General features: G+C 37.3%; 1 protein-coding gene across 1 annotated transcript in view; it reads left to right on the forward strand.

Moving 5' to 3' along the window:
• The window catches only part of LOC132144334 (integrin alpha-L-like), a 95,432-nt gene that overhangs the window by 46,320 nt on the left and 27,003 nt on the right, over window positions 1-22,109 (forward strand). Inside the window, exons 9-16 of the mRNA XM_059555110.1 lie at window positions 59-209; window positions 599-734; window positions 841-914; window positions 7,200-7,329; window positions 7,408-7,550; window positions 10,231-10,377; window positions 10,574-10,768; window positions 14,406-14,536. Of these exons, the coding sequence (XP_059411093.1) occupies window positions 59-209; window positions 599-734; window positions 841-914; window positions 7,200-7,329; window positions 7,408-7,550; window positions 10,231-10,377; window positions 10,574-10,768; window positions 14,406-14,536 (1,107 nt within the window). The remainder of the gene's footprint in view (window positions 1-58; window positions 210-598; window positions 735-840; window positions 915-7,199; window positions 7,330-7,407; window positions 7,551-10,230; window positions 10,378-10,573; window positions 10,769-14,405; window positions 14,537-22,109) is intronic.

The raw sequence follows: 22,109 nt of genomic DNA on the forward strand, positions 1-22,109 counted from the left end.
TGACAATGAGGCTGAAATCTGTTCATATGTCATGATTTATGATTTATTGTGTCATTAGAAAGGATCTGCTGAATAGTGTGTCGTCTGGAGCCGATCCCAATTCTCAGAAAGCTCTGGTGATCATCACAGATGGAAAACCCACTGATAACGATGATTATAATGTGCTAAACAGATGTGATGAGCAGAATATCCTCCGTTACATCATCGGGGTGTGTTTCTTTGTCATTTTATGTCTTTTTTCAGCTAGTTCAGTTTACTGGTCAGAGTCACTGTAAGTTAGTCATTGGTAGTTTGAATTGTTAACAGAAAAATACTGTGACTCTGAGAAACTTTCACAATATATATATATATATATAGGTATATATATATTAATACAGAAATGACACACTTCAGCTTTAAGTGAGATATACAACATGTTGTATTTTATCACAGATTAGATTACTATCCACCACTGACTGTATGTCACATTATTGAGTGGAAAACACTTTTTTATGTCATCAGGTGGATCAACATTAATAAATGTTTCAGATATCAAGCTTTTTTGAGTTCACATTTTTATTAAAAGTGTTTTTCAGTTGGGAAAACTACTGTTTTTCAGGTGGGAAACGTTGAATTAACTGGACTCACTCAGCAGGCATCAGAACCAAAACATAACAACACCTTCTACATTGAAAACTACAGTGGACTCGGAGGACTTCTTGACAACCTGCAAAAAAAGATCTACAATATTGAAGGTAAAATGTACATGTACAGAAAATGGACCCTAAATAGAAGTTTTAAATAGAAGTAGCAGATGAAGAGTCCACAGATGATTGTAAGATTTTTCCTTCTGTGTTTCAGGGTCAAAGGATGCTCAAGGCAGAGACAGACAGAAAGAGTTATCACAGAGTGGATTCAGTGTCGTCTACCAGGAGGTGAGAGATATGAATGATATAAAGTAACAAATAATTATTTTTATTTTTTATAAGGAACAGTAAGTTTCATTCCATAAAACCAGTTCATGCAGTTCGTGCACTTAATTCTAAGTTGTAGTAAATTTAAGCTCAAAAAGGAAATGTATATAAATAATTACAATTAATTATGATTATGACAATTATTTATATGTGCTGCCAGTAGTAACTGTAGCAGAATTAAATTGCCATCAACTAATCTGTTCGCCCAGCGAACCCTTAGCGCAGTTTTATATTAACTCTAAGAAAGGATACACTGTAAAACCCGACAAGCAAACTTAACTCAAACGGTTTGAGTAAACAGATATCTTTAAGTTATGTTAACTCAAACCATTTGAGGAAACCGATTGCCTTAAACCGTTTAAGTTGAAAAAACTAAAAGTTATGAGTACTCTGAACTTAATTCAGTTGAGTTCACTGAAAGAAGATATACATTGCAATTAAGTAATTAAGTGATTAATTGAGTGATAATTGAGCTTTAGTGATGAACACCTGCTGTTAACAAACAGAATTACTGAAGAAAAGAGAGAAAGGAACTACAGCTCACTTCAGACAGAGCCTCACTCAAACCTTACAAGTTATGTTAACTCAAACCGTTTGAGGAAACCGATTGCCTTAAACCGTTTAAGTTGAAAAAAAAACTAACAGTTATGAGTACTCTGAACTTAATTCAGTTGAGTTCACTGAAAGAAGATGTACATTGCAATTAAGTTATTAAGTGATTAACTGAGTGATAATTGTGAATTATTGATGAACAGCTGCTGTTAACAAACAGCAGTGTTTGCTTTAGTTGGGCTGACCCTTGTCTTCAATCTTTGTGTTTTCTCTGGCTGTTATAACCATGTGTTTCTAAAACACATTTGTTGTAATTCAAAAGCCCAGAAGAAATGCCATCAGGTGTTAACCTGTACCTAGGCGTAAGTTGTTATACTTTTTTATTGACAATGGTAATCATCAATTATTGAACTGTACGGAGTCTAATCTCTGATGAAATAGGTATTGTGTAATTTGATTCATTATAGTAAAATGTCTTCTACGGTGTCAAACAGTCACACACAGACACGAATAATCAGCACATGAACCTCAACAATGGTGACCATAAAAAAACATGCTGCAATGCATGCTGGGTACTATTGTAGTACTATTGCAGCATTTTTTTTATGGTCACCATTGTTGAGGTTCATATGCTGATTATTGGTGTCTGTGTGTGACTGTTTGACGCCGTAGAAGACCACACTATTTGACAAGTCATTCAGTTTAACTGATTATCACAGAACCACTGGCTATTAGAATCACTTTTATCAAATTGATACAATACCTATTTCATCAGAGATTAGACTCCGTACAGTTCAATAATTGATGATTACCATCATCAATATAAAGTATGACAACCTGAACCTAGGCACAGGTTAACACCTGATGGCATTTCTTCTGGGCTTTTGAATTACAACAAATGTGTTTTACAAACACAGGGTTATAACAGCCAGAGAAAACACAAAGACTGAAGACAAGGGTCTCTAACATGGTTACTTCAAATGAAACAATGAATCAACATCTAAACCTTAGTTCATTCTCAATAAGATCTTCTGTAGACGTCTGACAGAAATAAAGTCAGTCTGGTTATTAATAAGTGGAGCTGGTGATGCTGTTTGTGGGGTTGTTTAATCAGATCTTGAGAGATTTCATGTATTTTATTTCAGTTGATTTCATCTAAGGCTGTGTCTGAAGCCAGTTGTAGTAGTTCTTGTGTTTCTCTTTTCTTCAGTGATTCTGTTTGTTAACAGCAGCTGTTCATCACTAATTCACAATTATCACTCAGTTAATCACTTAATTACTTGAATGCAAAGTTTTAAAACTTACATGGTTTAAATCAAGGCAATCTGTTCACTCAAACGGTTTGAGTTAAGTTTACTTGTCGGGTTTTACAATGTATTTCTGTCGCCACAGAAAACACTTTCATACAATATTAATGCATCAGAGCATGTAGCAAAATCAAAATCGTAAAGGGACATTGATTTGTAAGGCAGAATTTTATTAACTAAACACTAATGCACACTAGTCTAACAAAAAAAAAAAAAAACATACATACATAAAATCACTCATCACTGTAAAACCCGACAAGTAAACTTAACTCAAACAGTTTGAGTAAACAGATTGCCTTGATTTAAACCATGTAAGTTTTTAAACTTTGCAAATAAGTAATTAAGTGATTAACTGCTGATTGAGCATTAGTGATGAACATCTGCTGTTAACAGAATCACAGAAGAAAAGAGAAATACTAGAACTACTACAACTGACTTCAGACTAGGGCTGGGCGATATATCGAACGATATGATCATGCGCATCTAATCAGTAAAGCTGCTTCCGTGATCACCGCTAAATTCTCCATCACCTGCTTATAACTGGAGTGGCATATAATAGACAGAGCCGTAGATCGCTGACAAGCCACGCCATATCGCGTTCATTATCGCAGATGAATCGCCTTCGATAATGAACGCGATATGGCGTGGCTTGTCAGCGATCTACGGCTCTGTCTATCAGAGGTGGGACTTTAAAGTCACAAGCAAGTCTTCAAGTTATATTCAAGTCCTCAAAGGGTTAAAGCTAAAGAGATAATTAAGTGACTAATTAAATGATGATTGTGCATTAGTGATGAACATCTGCTGTTAACAATCAACATCACTGAAGTAAAGAGAAACACAAGAACTACAACTGAATTTAGCCACAGCCTTCAAATGAAAAAAAAGTAAAAGAAAAAAAAAACACTATGCCACCATAATTGTGGTCAGGGTTTGCTTTAAGTAGTGTCTTGACCCTTTTGCTAATTCAAACCAATTTGATTCAAAACAATTGCAATATTGTTTTCGCAACAAACATGTATGCATTGCTGAATCAAACCTTGCAGTAATAGATTGACCTTATGCTTTTTCTGCTTATAAATCATGGTGGCTGAACATCAAGAAATTGTGTTTATCTTTGGATATTAGACTGACACTCAGCTATTACTGAACTGAAGTAAAGAAAAAAATCACAATGCTTCAATGTTGAAAGACACAAAAGGAGACAATAAGTTCAGGTTTTTAGACAAACACACTTATCACACGATCCTCAACAGTGGTGACAATTTTTCATACTGCAGTGCATGACGGGAGTTTTTACTAAGGTTTTACCCAGCATGCAACATTTTGTTGATTGTCACCACTGTTAAGAGTCATATGCTGGTTCTTGATGTCTGTGTGTGTCTACAGAGTATAGTTTTTCAAATTTTGTATGCACTTAGTAGATTTAAAATTCACTTAATTTTTTTTTCCATAGTGTAGTTTTACTGGGTTGATTATGCCAAACTTAAAAAGAGCTAATGTTAAATTGATTGTAATCTGACCACCTATCACATACAGATTAATGTCTTCTCTCTGCTTTACAGCACCTCATGCAATGCTACATAAAGAGATCTAACGCAACAGTCAAGGGTCAAGAGCCCCACTAAAGCAAACACTGATCTCCATTATGGTTGCATCACTTTAACCAATAAAACATCAACATCTGATCCTCTGTAATTCTCAAGAACAGCAGGTGTTCATCATTAATGCACAATCATCACTTAATCCCTTAATTATCTCATTAACTTTAACCCTTTGAGGACTTGGGATATGACTTGAAGACTTGCTTGTGACTTGAAAGTCCCAACTCTGGTAAAAGCTGAATGTCAGTCAACAATCCAAAGAAGACTATCTCACGATGTCCAAGTCAACATGAGTTATAAGCAGAAAAAGCAAAAGATCATCTGTTACTGCAAGGTTCGACTCAGCATTGCATACATGTTTGTTGCGAAAACTATATTGAAATTGTTTTGAACCGAATTGCTTTGAATTAGTAAAAGGGTCAAGACACTACCTAAAGCAAACCCTGACCACAATTATGGTGGCATAGTGTGTTTTTTGTGTTTTTTTTTTTCAGTTGAAGGCTGTGGCTAAATTCAGTTGTAGTTCTTGTGTTTCGCTTTACTTCAGTGATGTTGATTGTTAACAGCAGAAGTTCATCACTAATGTACAATCATCATTTAATTAGTCACTTAATTATCTTATTAACTTTAACCCTTTGAGGACTTGGATATGACTTGAAGACTTGCTTGTGACTTGAAAGTCCCACCTCTGCTGTCTATTAAATGCCACTCCCATTATGTGATGGCGATTTTAGCGGTGATCACGGAAGCAGCTTTGCTGATTAGATGCGCATGATCATATCGTTCGATATATCGCCCAGCCCTACTTCAGACACAGCCTTAAATGAAATCAACTGATATACAATACATGAAATCTCTCAAGATCTGATTAAACAACCCCACAAACAGCATCACCAGCTCCACTTATTAATAACCAGACTGACTTTATTTCTGTCAGACGTCTACAGAAGATCTCAGAAAATTAAGAGTTTTCTGAGAGGATTCTTAGAGTCTTTATGAATACAGGCCCTGGGCTTTAGGCAGAATATTAATATCATACCCCACCATTCTTAAAATAAAGGTTTACCAAGCCTGCTGGAAGAAGGGGAAGAATCACAGGGTAAAATACCCACACCCTTAAGAGCACACACCCCACATGTGCTGATATACAAATCATTAAACAACAACTTTAAAAAAGGACCAGGGAATAATGCAAATAACACTACACTCTCAAATCAATACTCGTGCAGTGGCGAAAAACTCACATCACCATGCAGTGAAGAGAGGAAAACCTGGACGACCCTAGAGGAAAGCACTCAAATGCAGGCTGGTTTCTAGGACACTGAAAACTGGATTAATAACTCCCCTTCACATAACACGCAAACCTCAGCGGTCAGCACAAACTAGACTCAAGCGGTGTAAAATAATCATAAACAAAATACCCAGTCCTTGAGAAATTCTCTGCACATCCTTGAGTAAATTGGATTGATTTTTTTTTTACTTTAATGGACTTGAAGTGTGCACCAAATACTAGGAGAATATGAGTGATTGGGACTCAGTATCAGCAGATACTCAATATTCAATGACTCTGATCAGAAGAGGGACACAAAATACCTGGGACCGTATTCACAAAATACCACTTTTTTCTTACCACTAAGAGTTCTACTAAATAGCAGTAAAAGTTTTTAGCTAAGAGTTTTTTCTTAAAACCTTTTAATAAGGAATAGAGAGAGGTCTTAATCTAAGAAAGAGGACGGGGTTGACCTCGTTGCTATGGATGATTACTAATTATGCACACAGTGATTGGCTGATAGTCTCTGTCAGAGATTTATTCATAGAAATATTGTAGAGCGCAATATTATGTTGCCATATTCAAATAAAGGTTTTAAAATAAAGATGTTAATTGCCACAATCAAATAAAATTTTAAAATGCAGTCTAAGTGTCACTTATTAAACAAGTAGGCTATATATTCAGCTAATTGTCAGCCTCTTATATGTATGCTTCTCATAAACAATTAGTCAATATGCATTAGGGCTGCCCTCGACTTAAGATTTTTCAAGTCAACTAGAAGTCGTTCATTTTAAGCATTTGTCGACTATTAGTCACACTTCTATTAATAAACCATATAAATCATAATTATGAGCCTTTAATTGCCTAGTAAGCGCTCAAGCACACACAAAAAAGGCTTGCACAGCGCACTGGAAAATTTAATAAATATGAATTTGTAAGGGAAAAACAGCACGTACACAGCATTAACATTTAATTTATCGTAACGTCGTCATTTATTGTTACACTAGTGCTTTCTGTTTTTGGTTTAAGAGATGAAGTCTGCGACAGTGACTCATATCTGCACATCAACAGAGTTTTGAAGTGACACACTCAATTTCACAGAGCACATTATGTGTGCTTTATTATTTTAAAAAAGAGCAACATTTTGTTGCTATTCTGAGTGCACACGAATAAACGTAGATTCTTTACAGATACAAAAGTTTACTGTTATCTGTATGATATATCTTAATGTTTTACAGTTTTAGGAGCTAATTTTAGCAGTAAAACGCTTTGTGAGATACTCTTAGAGCAAAAATTAAGGAGTCCTAAATTTGGGACTGACACACCCACAATTTTTAAGATTTTCTCCTAAATCTGCAAGTCATGAACTACTTGTAGTCTTGAGATGTTTTGTGAATACGGATCCTGATTGGGAAATCCCTCTTAGTGTCTGTCTCTCAGCTGACAGGAAGAGTGTTTTTATCATTTTCCGTTTTTGTGTTATATGTTAGTGCTGAGACTGCAGTGTTTGTTTCAGGACTCTGTGATCGTGGGTTCGGTCGGATGGAATGACTGGCGTGGAGCTCTGTATGAAGTGACAGGATTAGGATCTGAATTCAGACAGACAGAGATCATCAATCTAGCTGTAAATAAAGACTCGTACATGGGTATGTTGGAGTTTTTGATTGTTCTTGTGTAATGTGAAGAGAGTGTGTGTGTGTTTTAATGATGCTGATGGTGTTCAGGCTACTCTACTGTGCTGGGAATGAGACGCGGCGTCTCTCTTCTGTTCTCTGGTGCACCGCGGGCCGAACACAGGGGTCTGGTGACCCTCTTCACCAAGAATGAAAGCACATGGACAGTGATGCGCAACATCAACGGAGAACAAGTCAGTGAAAAACCCTCAGACACAATATTATCTCTCTCCACCGGTGAGATCAGGGGCTCCCAAACCTACACTGTCAGAAATAGGGGTACAGTAGGAGTCCATTGCTGTCCCCCAAGGTACAATCTACACTAACGTACCCCTTAGGGCTTATTATTGGACCTCAAGGTACATGTATGTACCTTTTTGAGGGTCAAAAAGGTACATATAGGTTCCCAAACATTAAAAGGTACATATATGTACCTTTTCTTTTAAAGGTTAAGGTACAATTTGTAGAGCCAGCCCTGATTGGCTGCTTGAATCTCAATTTAAAAGAGGGTCCGGTTTCTTCTGTTTCTTTCTTTTGGTGGAGACGAAGTCATAGCACGGTTACGCATGGGTTTTGGTAGATTTGGGTAATCCAGGGGCCAAAAAGTAAAAGTCCAGTCATATTTTTGCTCCACCCATGAACTCAGCTGCCGATTTCATCCGAGGAGGAACCAAGTCATTCCTTCCAAGTCACAAACGAGCCTTGAGTCAAATCCCAATTCCTCAAAGAGTTAAAGGTAATGAGATAATTAAGTGAATAATTAAATGAAGATGCATTAGTGATGAACACCTGCTGTTTACACAGCACTGAAGAAAAGAGAAACACAAGAACTACAACTGACTCTAAGCACAGCCTTGGATGAAATCAATTGAAAGAAAAAAAAACTTTGCCACCATAATTGTGGTGAGTATTTGCTTTAGTTGAGCTCTTGAGCCATTAAACAGTGTTTAAAAATTTGCTTCTAAACAATGGCATTGATCTAGCAGGTGACTTATGCTTTTGATGATATGATCTTGATTCAATTTCTTGATTATGCTAGAAGAGTTCGTGGCTTAGTTGTTAGAGAGAACTGCCATGTATTCACAGCTCTGTCTGTGCATTTTGGATGGGTTAAATACAGATGTATGTCACTTTAACAAAAAAAAAGAGAAATCTCATAATGCAAATGCCAACATATAACACTTCAATATTAAGAAAACAAAAAATCTTTTGGAATTAGGCATTTAGCCATGAACATTTCTCATGTGATCCTCAACAGTGGTGAAAAGTATTATTCATACTGCAGTGCATTATGGGAGTAATTCATGTATTGCAACATGAACCCTTTTGTTGATTGTCACCATTGTAGAGATTCATATGCTGGTTCTTGATATATGTGTGTTTGTCTAAAAAGCACTGGAGTTCAAACTTCTATTTGTGTTACAAATAAAAAAAATCCATACCCTGTAAATATTAGAGCAATGTTTTTTTGTGTGCATGCTGTAGTTTCACTGGAATTATTCAAAACCTAAATATGTGATAAGAAAGAAAACAAAAACATTTGAGATATAATTAAACCAGCTCATTGTGACTATATGTTCTTCATATGTCACAGTTCTGTCTTCTCCACAACACCCCATGCAGAGCTACAGAGACAGATCTAGCACAAGTCAAGGGTCAAGAGCACAATTAAACCAAACACTGATCTCCATGATGGTGGCATCATTTTAACCAATAAAACATCAACATCTGATCCTCTGTATATTTTCAATAACAGCAGGTGTTCATCACTAATGCACATTCAATATTCACTTAATTATCTCAATAACTTTAAATCTTTGAAGACTTGGGATTTAACTTGAGAGTCGTTTGTGACTTGGAAGGAATGACTTGGTTCCTCTGGTGAAATCGGCTGCTGGACTTTTACTCTTTGGCCCCTGGACTTCCCACCTCTGTACAAAACTGGTCTCTTAAGGTACAAATCACAAGGGTACAAATGTGTAGCCTATGCCAAGGATACAAAGCTGTACCCTAGAGGGTACAGCCCCAGTGACAAGCTATTGTACCCCTAAAGGTACAATTATGTACTTTATTTTCTGAGAGTGTACCCTCAAGGTTACAGCTTTTGTACCCTTGGCATGGGGTACATAAAACATCAACATCTGATCCTTTGTAATTCTTAATAACAGCAGATGTTAATCATTAATGCACAATCATCATTTAATTAGTCACTTAATTATCTCATTAACTTTAACTCTTCGAAGACTTGGGATTTGACTCAAGACTCATTAGTGACTTGGAAGGAATGACTTGGTTCCTCCTCTGGTGAAATCGGCTGATGAGTTCAAGAGTGGAACAAAAATATGGCAGGACTTTTACTCTTTGGCCCCTGGACTTCCCACCTCTGGTTCTTACAGGGCTTTCAACCAAGGAGGTCCTTCAAAAAATATCAGAACCAGGCATAGAAGTAACCGACGTCGAGATGTACTGCATTCTGAGTCTATGCCATTGTTTTGGCGAATCAAGTATTTCTTTAACAAAGACACCATGTGGATCCTTTGTCCTTTGTACAAAACTGGTCTCTTAAGGTACAAATCACAAGGGTACAGGGGGGACCCTTCAAAAACACACACTCATTCTCATACTCACAAAAACACTCACACACAAACACACGGGATGTTGTATTTTACCAAAGACACAAACAAGCAAACAAACAATTTTAACTTCTAATTTTACTTCTATAAAGTCCTCTACAGTTTTTAGCTGGTATAATGTGAAGATTTTTTTGTGAAGCAGAAGAACATGTTGTTTTCATATTTCTCCTATAAAAATCAGGCTATAAAAGCATGTGCTAGAATGCAGTTTCTGTTCATTTTGATTGATTTCCGGCATCAGATTGGCTCATATTTTGGAGCGTCTCTGAGTCTGTTGGATGTGGACTCTGATGGAGACTCAGATTTCCTGCTGGTCGGAGCTCCATTATTTTACCAGTCTCAGCCGAGGGCTGAAGGGAGGCTATATGTCTACACTTTATCAGAACAGGTACGCACAGATTCATGACTATTATTATGATCTTCATGAACAAGCTTCTGCCTGTAACTGGAAGGCTGCTAGTCGTCACCATTGTGTTACTCTATTGGAATTGCTATTGTAATAGGTTCCTTTGATGTGAAAGTTGTGGAAATTGTTCTGGTGCTGGTCATGTGCTGATGAAGAAATATGCTATTCATGTTTTCAGAAGTATTTTCAGAAGACACTGAATGTGAGCCAGTCAAGCACAGGTAGATTTGCTACATCTGTGGCTTCACTAAAGGACCTGAATGGAGACAGTCTGTCAGATGTGGCAGTTGGGGCACCGCTGGAGAATGAAGGAGTTGTCTACATCTACCTGGGTGATGGGACGCATGGCATAAACCCTGAACATACTCCTCAGGTAAGAGTTTGCTGTGCTTCCATCAATCCCAAATGCTGTGTTTGTGCTTACGTATAACCCAGAAACCCAGACAAGCTGAAAGTTCACAGCGGCAATTTTCCACTATCAGTTGTAAATAACAATTAATATCCACCCTGAGGACAGGAGATAATTAGTGTGACTCAGACACACCTGTTAATTTAAAGCCCAAAGTATATTTCAGTTCTAATGTGAATTCTTAGTGCATTCATCAAGTCAAATCACCTTCATTTGAATAGAACCTTTTACAATATAGATTGTTTCAAAGCAGCCTGACCGAGATAAACAGAAAAAAAAGCAGTTATGGAAGCTTTGGTGAAAGTTAAGATTCTGCTCTAGAGCAGCTCTGAAAAGACAACTGTATATTTTTTTCAGATCAAGTCGGTTCAGTGTATGTTCAGTTCAGATCATTAACAGTGTAAAATTCATACATTTGAAATGAATTCCTTTCAGCTGTTAGGAACTCAGAAGCAAAGACCAGGAGACTGTGGTAATCTTCAGTAGAATTCTTTATTGAGAAGCTCTGCATGGCGCTGTAGTCATCAAAAGTCTCACCAAAGCAGTGATACTTTGGAAAGTTTATACATTTCAAGTGGGAGGGATCCATAGGTGGAGACAATTTAAACAAAGCATGCAAATTTAATACAGGGATCAGCCTGATACTGGCCATTTTCCCATCTTTGATCTTATCAGCATAACAGTGTCATTTAAATACAGAGGTGCCTGACCATATCGCTGATTACTTCACATCGTCATAGGAACAAAAGGCACAGCTGTGCCTTGAGTTTAAAAAGCCAAATGGCAAGGAATGGCACAAAGACAAAATGTCATTATCTGAGACACCTGGGCATTGATCCTATTTTTTTTTTTACCTCAAAATGTACCACAAAATGTTTTCAGTGTAAATGCTATTACATTGGAAGCTAGATTTAACATTTTATAAATTTTAATCCCACACAGCTATAAGCAGTTCTACAAAAGGCAGCGATTTCATTATTTAGATTGAATTTGTGCAGTGTTGAGTCAATTCAGTTTAATACCAGTTCCTATGTTGCAAGTTGTGACTCAGCTGTAAAGCAGTTCTTTCAGGGCTGTAGAGGTCCTTTCTAAGTGCTGATCCACCATCTGGTCTGGATAGGTACTGGATCCGTGAGACTGCAGTGACCCTGTGATCTGGATATAGACTGGGTCTGGTGGCTACGGTGACCTCGGAAAAAGAGAGAAACAGACTAATATTAGCGTAGATGCCATTCTTCTAATGATGTAGCAAGTACATAGGGTGTTATGGAAACCGGTTCCAGTTTACCTAATTCATGCAGGTTAAAAATCCTTTAACGGATGTGTATATTAGAAGCAAGTTAGTTTGTTAAGTGTAAGCCAGGTTAAAGAGATGGGTCTTTAATCTAGATTTAAATTGCAAGAGTGTGTCTGCTTCCCTAACAATGTTAAGTAGGTTATTTCAGAGTTTAGGCGCCAAATAGTTAAAGGATCTGCTGCCCGCAGTTGATTTTGATATTCTAGGTATTATCAAATTGCCAGGAATTTGAGAACACAGCAGACATGGAGGACTATAATGTACACAGCAAAAAATCTGAGTAACTCTGCTGGGAGTACATGTGAGACCACACTCAAGAGTGTGAAAGTGTTAAAATAGGAGTGTTAAATTAACACTGAAGCTGAGTTAAAGTTAATGAGATAATTAAGTGATTAATTGAGGGATGATTGACCACTATTGACGAGACCTGATGTTAACATGCAGAATCAACAAAGATGAAAATCATTCAGTATTACGTCATTTACGTCATTTACACTTACGTCATTCAGTATTTTATATGCATTCTGATAGTTTCAAATTGGTATTTTTTGCTGGACTGCAAAGAAATAGAGCAGAGTATCATCAGCATAACAGTGAAAGCTAACACCATGTTTCCTGATGATATCTCCCAAGGGTAACATTTAAAGCGTGAAGAGTAACGGCCCTAGTACTGAGCCTTGAGATACTCCATACTGCACTTGTGATGGATATGATACCTCTTCATTCACTGATACGAATTGATGGCGGTCAAATAAGTGTGATTTTAAGTCTATGCAAAAGAATGTTGTGGTCAATTGTGTCAAACGCAGCACTAAGATCCAATAGCACTAATAGAGAGATACAACCACGATCAGATGATAAGAGCAGGTCATTTGTAACTCTAAGGAGAGCAGTCTCAGTACTATAATACGGTCTAAATTCTGACTGGAAATGCTCACAGATACCATTTTTTTCTTTAAGAAGGAATATAATTGTGAGGATACCACCTTTTCTAGTATCTTGGAGAGAAAAGAGAGATCCGAGATCGGTCTGTAATTAACTAGTTCTTTGGGGTCAAGTTGTGTTTTTTTTTTGTTAGAGGCTTAATAACGACCAATTTTAAGGTTTTGGGGACATATCCTAATGACAATAACAAATTAATAATAGTCAGAAGAGTATCAATGACTTCTGGAAGCACTTCTTTCAGGAGCTTAGATGGAATAGTATACATGTTACATAGGAATAACATACATGTTGTTGGTTTAGATGATTTAACAAGTTTATACAATTCTTTCTCTCCTATAGTAGAGAATGAGTGGAATTGTTCCTCGGGGATCTATAGTGCACTGTCTGATGCTATAAAGTACCTGACGGCTGTATGATTACAATTTTATCTCTAATAGTATCGATCTTAGGAGTAAAGTAGTTCATAAAGTCATCACTGCTGTGAGGTTGGGAAATGTCAACACTTGTTGATGCTTTATTTTTAGTTAATTTAGCTACTGTATTGAATAAATACATTGGGTTATGTTTGTTTTCTTCTAAAACAGATGAAAAGGAATCAGCTCTAGCAGTTTTTAATGCTTTTCTGTGGGATAGGTTACTTTCCCACCTAGATGCCTTGACCCCAGCCTCAGTCCATTCCTTGTGAAGTTCACTCAAATTCTTGAATCGACAATCCTCATAAGGCTGCGGTTCTCTCGGTTGGTTGTCCATCTTTTTCTTCCACACTTTTTCTTTCCACTCTACTTTCTGTTAACATGCTTGGATACAGCACTCTGTGAACAGCCAGCTTCTTTGGCAAATTAATGTTTGTGGCTTACCCTCCTTGTGAAGGGTGTCAGTGATTGTCTTTCCCATGATTGTGTAGCCTAGTGAACCAAAATGAGAGACCATTTTGAAGGCTCATGAAACCATTGCAGGTGTTTTGAGTTGATTAGATAATTATCATGTCATTATATTTTAATTTGTTGAGATAGTGAATTGGTGGGTTTTTGTTAAATGTGAGCCAAGATCATCATAATTAAAAAGAACCTAAGGCGTAAACTACTTTAGTCTGTGTGCACTGTATTTATTTAATACACACGTTTCACAAATTGAGTTGAATTACTGAAATAAATTAACTTTTCCATGACATTCTAGTTTATTTTAGATGTCATTCTAATTTTCAGATGTATTTGTTTACTTGTATAAACTGAAGTATAATTTTTGATTAAGTCTGAATGCTCTCTCTCTCTCGCTCTCTCTCGCTCTCTCTCTCTCTCTCTCTATATATATATATATATATATATATATATATATATGTGCGTGTGTGTGTGTGTTTAGCGGATCCCAGCGCTGTCAGTTCTGCCTGGTCTGCAGCAGTTTGGACTATCTCTGTTTGGTCAGATGGACATGAACAATGATAATCTTACAGATATCATGATTGGAGCACAAGGAGGGATCGTCCTGCTCAAGTATGTCATTCTTTAGTTTGAAGAATAAATTTAAAGTGCAAAACCTATTGGTTCCAAACTGTGACATTTATCACACTATTAACTAGACAAAAAATGTTTGTCAAGACCAGTTCAGGTTACACTTTTTTTTTTTTGAAAGTCCACTTTAGATATTCTACTATCTATAAGTAACTTTGTAACTACATGTCAACTAATTCTCATTAATTTTCAACTGCATGTCTACTAACTCTCAGAGTAGACTGTTAGGGTAAGTTAAGGGTTAGTGTTAGGGGTAGGTTTAGGATTGGAATAAGTTGACAAAAAATTTACAAAGAAAGTGTTGGAAGATATTAAGCTGACAGTCTACTAATACTCTACTTACTACTTGTTGACATGTAGTTGCAAAGTTACTTACTGTTAGTAGAATGTCTAAAGTGGACTATCGAAATTTACGTTGGCTTGAGGAAGCCTAGCCTGAAAACTTGAAGAAGTTGTAAAAGCTTTGAAAATGTATTTATTTAGATAATAATAATAATAACAACACAGTTCGTTACAGTAAACATTAAACATAAACACATATAACAAGACAAAAAAATAAACAATCGAAATATGCAAGTAGTTAATATGCGCCAGCAACCTTCAACTATTATGATTGATGTGACCTTTGCCCTATGAATTATGTCCAGATGTGCCCTTTGCAAAGGTAAACAATGAGTCCGCACACCAGAAAATGCTCCTTAGAAATTTTAATGGTTGCTCACCACGTGTAACGTTTCGGGTACAAGCCCTTCATCAGACATCAGACAGATACAAGTATACAAGTATGCCCAGCACCCAGTTTTAAAGTTTTTAGATGTGCGTGCTGTACCTTTGAATTCCAGATGTGCCCTATGACCTTTGAATTATGTCCAGATGTGAGCCCCCGGCATGCGTGAAATTGATCCGTCATCCTTTTGAGCTCCATGAGGTGACACGTTGTTTTTTCAGCGACTAAGTGATGAATGAGCTCCCTGAAGAACTCTCTCACTCTGTGTGTGTGTATGCGTGTATGTTTGTGTGAACTGTGATAAGAACAAGTACGTGTTGATGAAGAATAAATATAATAAATGATTTTAACAGATCGTAAGTTCGTATCACAGTGTGTGTGTGTGTGGGTGTGTATGCATTTAATATGACGGTTCTATAAAAAGATTCTCAACTTATTAATAAACTGCGAATAAACCAATAAAAATATACATTCCGCATAAATTATTTTGAAAGTCTACCTAGTGCAAGCACTATGATTCCTCACAATGAGGTTCACAAAATTTTGTCATGTTTAAAATAAATCAGTATCGCGAGCCATCTATTTCTCTCTCTCTCTCTCTGCCTGAGTTAGCGCATGATCCTGTCATTTCGGTCCGTTGCAAAAGATAAAGTGGATAAGCCGAGAAAACGTTTTAAATGCACTACATCTCTCACGACTGAGCGATATTACTTTACTTTACTTTTTTCTCCCGTTACATCTGTTGTCCAGCGGTTCTTGTTTATATTTTAACTAAGTGTCTTATTATTTGAAGATGTTAACTATAATATGTGTAAAGTTCAATATTACTGTTAAAATTGTTTAAAATGTAATCTTTTTAGCTTTAATGTCCACCAAATTAATTTCCACACTCAAATCCTTAGAGAAAAAAATATTTAATGGATTCTATTTTCATTTGTCTAAGTCTCTAAGGTATTTGTAATTACAGACTAAAAGCTTTAGATTGATTAAAACAATTGAGTTTATAAATTTCTCTTGAATATGTATACGACTAGCAGTGAGTATACATGAAACAGTATAAATACATATCAACATATACATATGTACATATGTATATACATACATATATACACAACTCATAAATTCATCATGATTCTATCATATTAATATATATATATATATATATATATATATATATATATATATATATATATATATATATATATATATATATATATATATATATTTATTTATTTATTTATTCATTTATTAATTTATTTATATACATATCTGATTTTCTCTTGTTTTTTTTTTTTTTTTGTTTAACAACCGGTTTGTTGGTGGAAAACACATACTGTAGTATTATGTTTCTCAGGTAGGATGTTTGTAGTTAAATCACATCTTTAACCTAAAACATTTTTCTTTCATTCTCTCTAACGCACACACTTAAACACACACACAGCTTTCACAGACTCCCACAAACTGCAAACACCATTTCTAAGTTTGTTTTATCATTTAGCTGTAGGTTAGAACCTAATGGAATTATTTTAAGCATTATTACAAGTATAGATACTGAAAGAGCTCATTAACCTGTTTAACTCTAAAAAATGTGAATAATGTTGCTTAAGACTAGTTTGACAAATAGATATATTCTCATAAAACAAGCCTGGAACCAATTTGAAGCATTCTAACAATGAGTTCTACCATTGCAGAAAATGAATTTTAGCACCTCAGTAAGATATAACTATGTGTGGATAGTTCAGCGGATGTGACAGAAGAAGAAACTTGAAACACACTATAGCATCTATAAAGACAGCCTTCATGCTTTCAATGTGGAACTAGCAAAACAACAATTAAACATACACACAACAATAGCAACATTTTGGAAGAAATCCTACAGCACCTTAAATCATCAACCTGCTATCATGGCTCACTTCTCACATCTTTTTCAAAAGTGTGTTTAACTGTTTAAAGAGTAGATGTCTTAGAAGTGGTGAACGCCTCACTTCTTTCTGGGACTTTTCCAAATTTGCTGAAACTGCAGTTGTTAAACCCCTTCTGAAAAAGAGCAGTCTTCATAACACCATATTGAGCAACTATAGACCAATATCAAATCTTCCTTTTTCAGGCAGAACTATTAAAAAAGGTAGTTTTTTATCAGCCGAACACCTACTTAAATTCAAATGAATTCCTGGGACATTTTTCAATCTTGTTTCTGACCGCATCACATCACGTAGACAGTGCTCATTAAGTTAATAAATTATATTAGCTTAAATTCTGATTCTGGCAAAATATCTGTGCTGGTACTACTAGATCGGAGTGCTGCGTTTGACACTGACGATCAAAACATATCACTAGAGAGACTGGAAAACGGGGTCGGGCTTTCTGGGATGGTAATCAATTGATTCAGGTCATACTTAGAAGGGAGAGGTTATTATGTGGGCATAGGAGAGCATAAGACTAACTGGATGACCATGACATGCGGAGTCCCACAAGGCTCAGTTCTTGCCCCGTTCTTGTTTATCTTGTATATGCTCCCACTATAGGGCAAATAATGAGAAAGAACCAAATTGCCTATCACAGCTTTGCAGATGTTACACTGGTTTACCTAGACTTGTCACCAAATGACTATGGCCCCACTTACTCCTTCTACCAATGCATTGATGAAATTAACAATTGGATGAGCCAAAACTTTCTTCAGTTAAACAATGAGAAAACTGAAGTCGTTGCATTTGGAAACAAAGATTTATTTCTCAAGGCGTATGCATACCTTGACTCTAGGGGCAAACAACTAAAAATAATTCAAGAATCTTGGTGTGATTCTGGAGTCAGAGTCGTTTTTTTCTGTTTAGCTGTGCATTTACTGAATGAAATGAGCACTGTGCTACGTCGGAACTGGTCGTACTGTATCTTATCTATAACCATTTTCTAACTGTTTTAATTCATTTTTAAATCATTAAAAAAATGGTATTGTTTTACTGTTGTGATTATTATTATTATTTGAATGATTATTCTACTTCCATTTATGTAAATGGCTCTGAATTACCATTTTGTATGAAATGTGCTATACAAATAAATAGCCTTGCCTTGCCCAACACCCAACGCAACACACATTCTCCAGAATGGATTCATGGTTCATGATGAAGACAGACTGAATATTCAGATAGCAGATGGGATTGTTTGACTCTTTCTTAAGAGAAAGACAAATGTCTGATTTCAAGAACACACAACCGAGTCATAATGTTATTTTGTGAAATAACACAACAACGGCTGATCCATTACAATGCATAAATGTCAAGTGTGTTTTATTATAGTTTTATCATATTACTCTTGAATAAATTTGTATAGTCTAATTATATTTTAACAAATATTTTCCTTTTTTATTATTATACATTTTTTATGCCAAAGATGTTACATTTAACACGAGTAACTAATACCTCATTCAGACGCTACAGACTTCTATGTCGGGGAAACTACAAATCCCAGCTCAAAGCTCAGACTTCAAACATGGCCGCCAGGGGCAAGACCCAGATTCCTCATACAGGGCAGCGGTCTAAAACGTCGGACTTCTAAATATACACATGCTCAGATTCCCTATATAAAAAGACTTGCATCTCCGCTCTATTTGTGAAGTATACGCTCCTTCCCTGTGGCGATGGTACAATTTGGCAATGTTAGTGATGATAAGTCCGATTAATTTTCACAAACCGATTCTTTCGGGAGTTTGAGTCAATGAACCGCTTCAAAGAACCGATTCGTCGGATCCTTTAGTCACTCTGCAATGATGTCTGTAAACTTAAACTTAAGCTAAATTAGCTTTTCTAAAAACTCATTGTCATGTTATATCAATGAAACATTCAAATAACGTTATCTGTGTGAACGCATATTGATGATTATTGTCTTTCATTATTTTTAGTTAATAATGATGTTTATGGCCAAATTTTTTTGCGTTGATCCTTCATTTTGGATACGAGTCACGACTGACCAATTTTTACTAGCCTACACATAAAAAACGTGGATGTGTTCTACATGTCTAAAGTATAAGTCTATAGGAGAAATAAAGCATCCTAATAAACTCATTGATTCAGCTTCACAGCTTTAAAGTATAATCTGCATGCACGAATACCGTACGCTCTTAAAATTGATAGCACACAAAATAGGACTGATATCACATTAATGAGATGTTTTGGTTCGTGTCTTACACAACTGTGTTTTACCAAACAATTTTTCATTAAGTTTTTATATAAAATATAATAGATTGTTTACAATTTAGTTGCTTTGATTATGAAATCACACAAATAACCATTGTTTGTTAACACGTTATTAATTGAAATAACACTATGTGTTCATTTCCGGTCTGTCTACGACAATGCTGCGATACACAAGACCTCAATCTTACTATTTCTCTGTACATTTAAAAAACTTAAAGTTGAAGATGGTGAGGAAACCTTTTTTATTTATTTTTTACGCGTCTCTAAACACGACTTTAATAAATCAGTCGTTTAAAGCGAAAGCGATGATTCAGTCCGTTTTATTCAGTCATAGTGTTTTAGGCATCTGCCTTTTAGTTTTGTCCCTGGAAACAGGTATGACTGTAACTGAGCATTGTCACGTCTGGCTTTAAGAAATCATGAGGTCAGCAGCTTTCAACATCTATAAATGTTTCACAATTGTAAATGTTTGCTTAGCTTAAATATTAGTTTTCAGACAGTTGCGTCAAACTTATATTTAATGATAGAGCTACAGGTTTCTGGTAGTTGGGCGAACACTTGACAGAGCTTTACTCAAACAGGCCCCAGCATTTTCTTTTAATTAAATATTTTATTGCATGGTACAAAGACAAATTCTGTAACAGCGTCTCATAAATACGTTGATATGTATGTAAATTTACAAATATTTATAATGATAATGATCACAATATAGCCTAACAACACAAGCACAAATGCTTGTTCTAGCTCTTTCACGCACTAGTCTTATTCCTGGTAAGTAAGCCTACAATCGCTAGATATCTTGATTTTATCCTAGTGTATAAGGGCGCTACAGCGAGGGTTACACTTTGAAACAAGAACAATTTTATATGTATCCATGATTTTTTTTAGTTCTTTCTGTTTGAATTTGTTTACTGCAGTTTTGCCACTCTTGTAGTATTTTTCCATCTAATTGTAATCGCTAAGCCTTGTGCTTTGTTTCCTAGTTTTTGATGTCATGTTAGAGATGTTAGAGAGGACAATTTTTCTGCGAATTTGCTTGACTTTTCAAGTCGTTTCAACCAGATCATCGAGAACTCTGTCTGGTGGAGGAAGCCCTAGCACTAAGAATGGTATTAATAACATCCGGCGAAAGCCCTGTGTTCTTCAGTTGGTACCCTTCAGGGGCCAAAAATGAAGATTCCACAGGTCGACCCTGGGATGGAATATCGTGCCCCCTGCCTGAGACAGATTCTCTCCGGAATCGCCCATGGCGAGCCATCGAGGAGAGATATTATCCCCGAGAACCATACTCTATTCGGCCAACGTGCTGCTATCAGCAAGAGGCAAAACCTTTGTTGGCGAACACTGGCTACGACTCCCAGGAGCAGGGAGACTGGAGGAAACGCATACAGGCGCATTTTGGGCCATGTGTGCGCCATCGCATTCAGACCCAGGGGGTGAGGGGGTTGTTGGGGGGGGCAGGAACGATGGCAGTAAACACGGGAACATCTAACATCTTCCTGGAAAACCACCGCACCCCGAAGCACAAGAAGTGGCGGGGATGGAGGGGTTTTGTGAGGGGAAGGGGAAGGGGCGAACGCTCCCTTGTGCACCTAGAGCCACTAGCTCGGTGCCCTGAATCAGCGGACTGGGATGGGAAGACCATACTAGCTGCTCTAGAGACCTCCATGGAGGTAGTGAGCCTCTTAGCACCGCTAGTTTCCAGGCGGTAACTGAAATAAGCGCTCGCTGGAGATCGTTGCACCCTGAAACACCGGCAGGGTTGGCAGAACGGTCTCCTGAGGGCACTGAGGAGAGAAGGGCACCATGTAATACGGTTCCAGTGACCCCTCCCCATGAGACAAATTCATGTCTCGACGAAGCTCAACGACTGCTTCCTCGTGTGCCCAGAGCCACTAGCTCAGTGCCCTGAAGGACCGGTTGGTACCTCCGTAGAGGTAGCAAGCCTCTTAGCCCCACTTGTTTCCAGGCGGTAACTGAAAGAAGCGCTCGCTGGAGATCGCTGCGCCCTGAAACACCGACAGGGTTGGCAGAACGATTTCCTGTTTTTATCTGATGCCTCGCTGAAAACCACCTCCCCCCGAATCACACAAAGTGGCGGGAATGGAGGAGTTTTGTGAGGGTAACGGGGCGGGGCGAAAAGCTCTGGAGTGCACACCATCCCGTGAGGGACTACCCCCACCAGCAAGGGCGCCAGAGTGTCAGGACTTCCTCTTCTTATCAAGGACAGTCCTGATGTCTGGCCTGGGAGGTTGCTGAGCACGGCGAACCTGTCCCCAATCCCTACGAGGGGGAGCATGGTTCGCCACGCTCTGCTTCTTAACCTCCCTGGCTTTTGAAGGACCGGGGCAAGGCTGGGTGCCTAACAGCCCCTCCCTTTGAGTGCGGCGAGGAAGGAACTGAACGAATGCTTCTTCACGCTTCACCTCCCTAAACCTGTTGACAACCGTATTAACCGAATCGCCAAACAGGCCCGATGGAGAAATAGGAGAGTCTAAAAGAAACAAACGTTCCCTCTCCTTAATGCTCTTTAAATTAAGCCACAGATGCCATCGATCGGCCAATGGCACGAGCCGTCTGCTTGGTCGCACGGAGGGACAAATCTGTGGCCCGACGAAGCTCAGCGAATGCTTCCTCA

The sequence above is a fragment of the Carassius carassius genome, chromosome 7 (genome assembly GCF_963082965.1).
Source record: "Carassius carassius chromosome 7, fCarCar2.1, whole genome shotgun sequence".
NCBI lineage: Eukaryota > Metazoa > Chordata > Actinopteri > Cypriniformes > Cyprinidae > Carassius > Carassius carassius.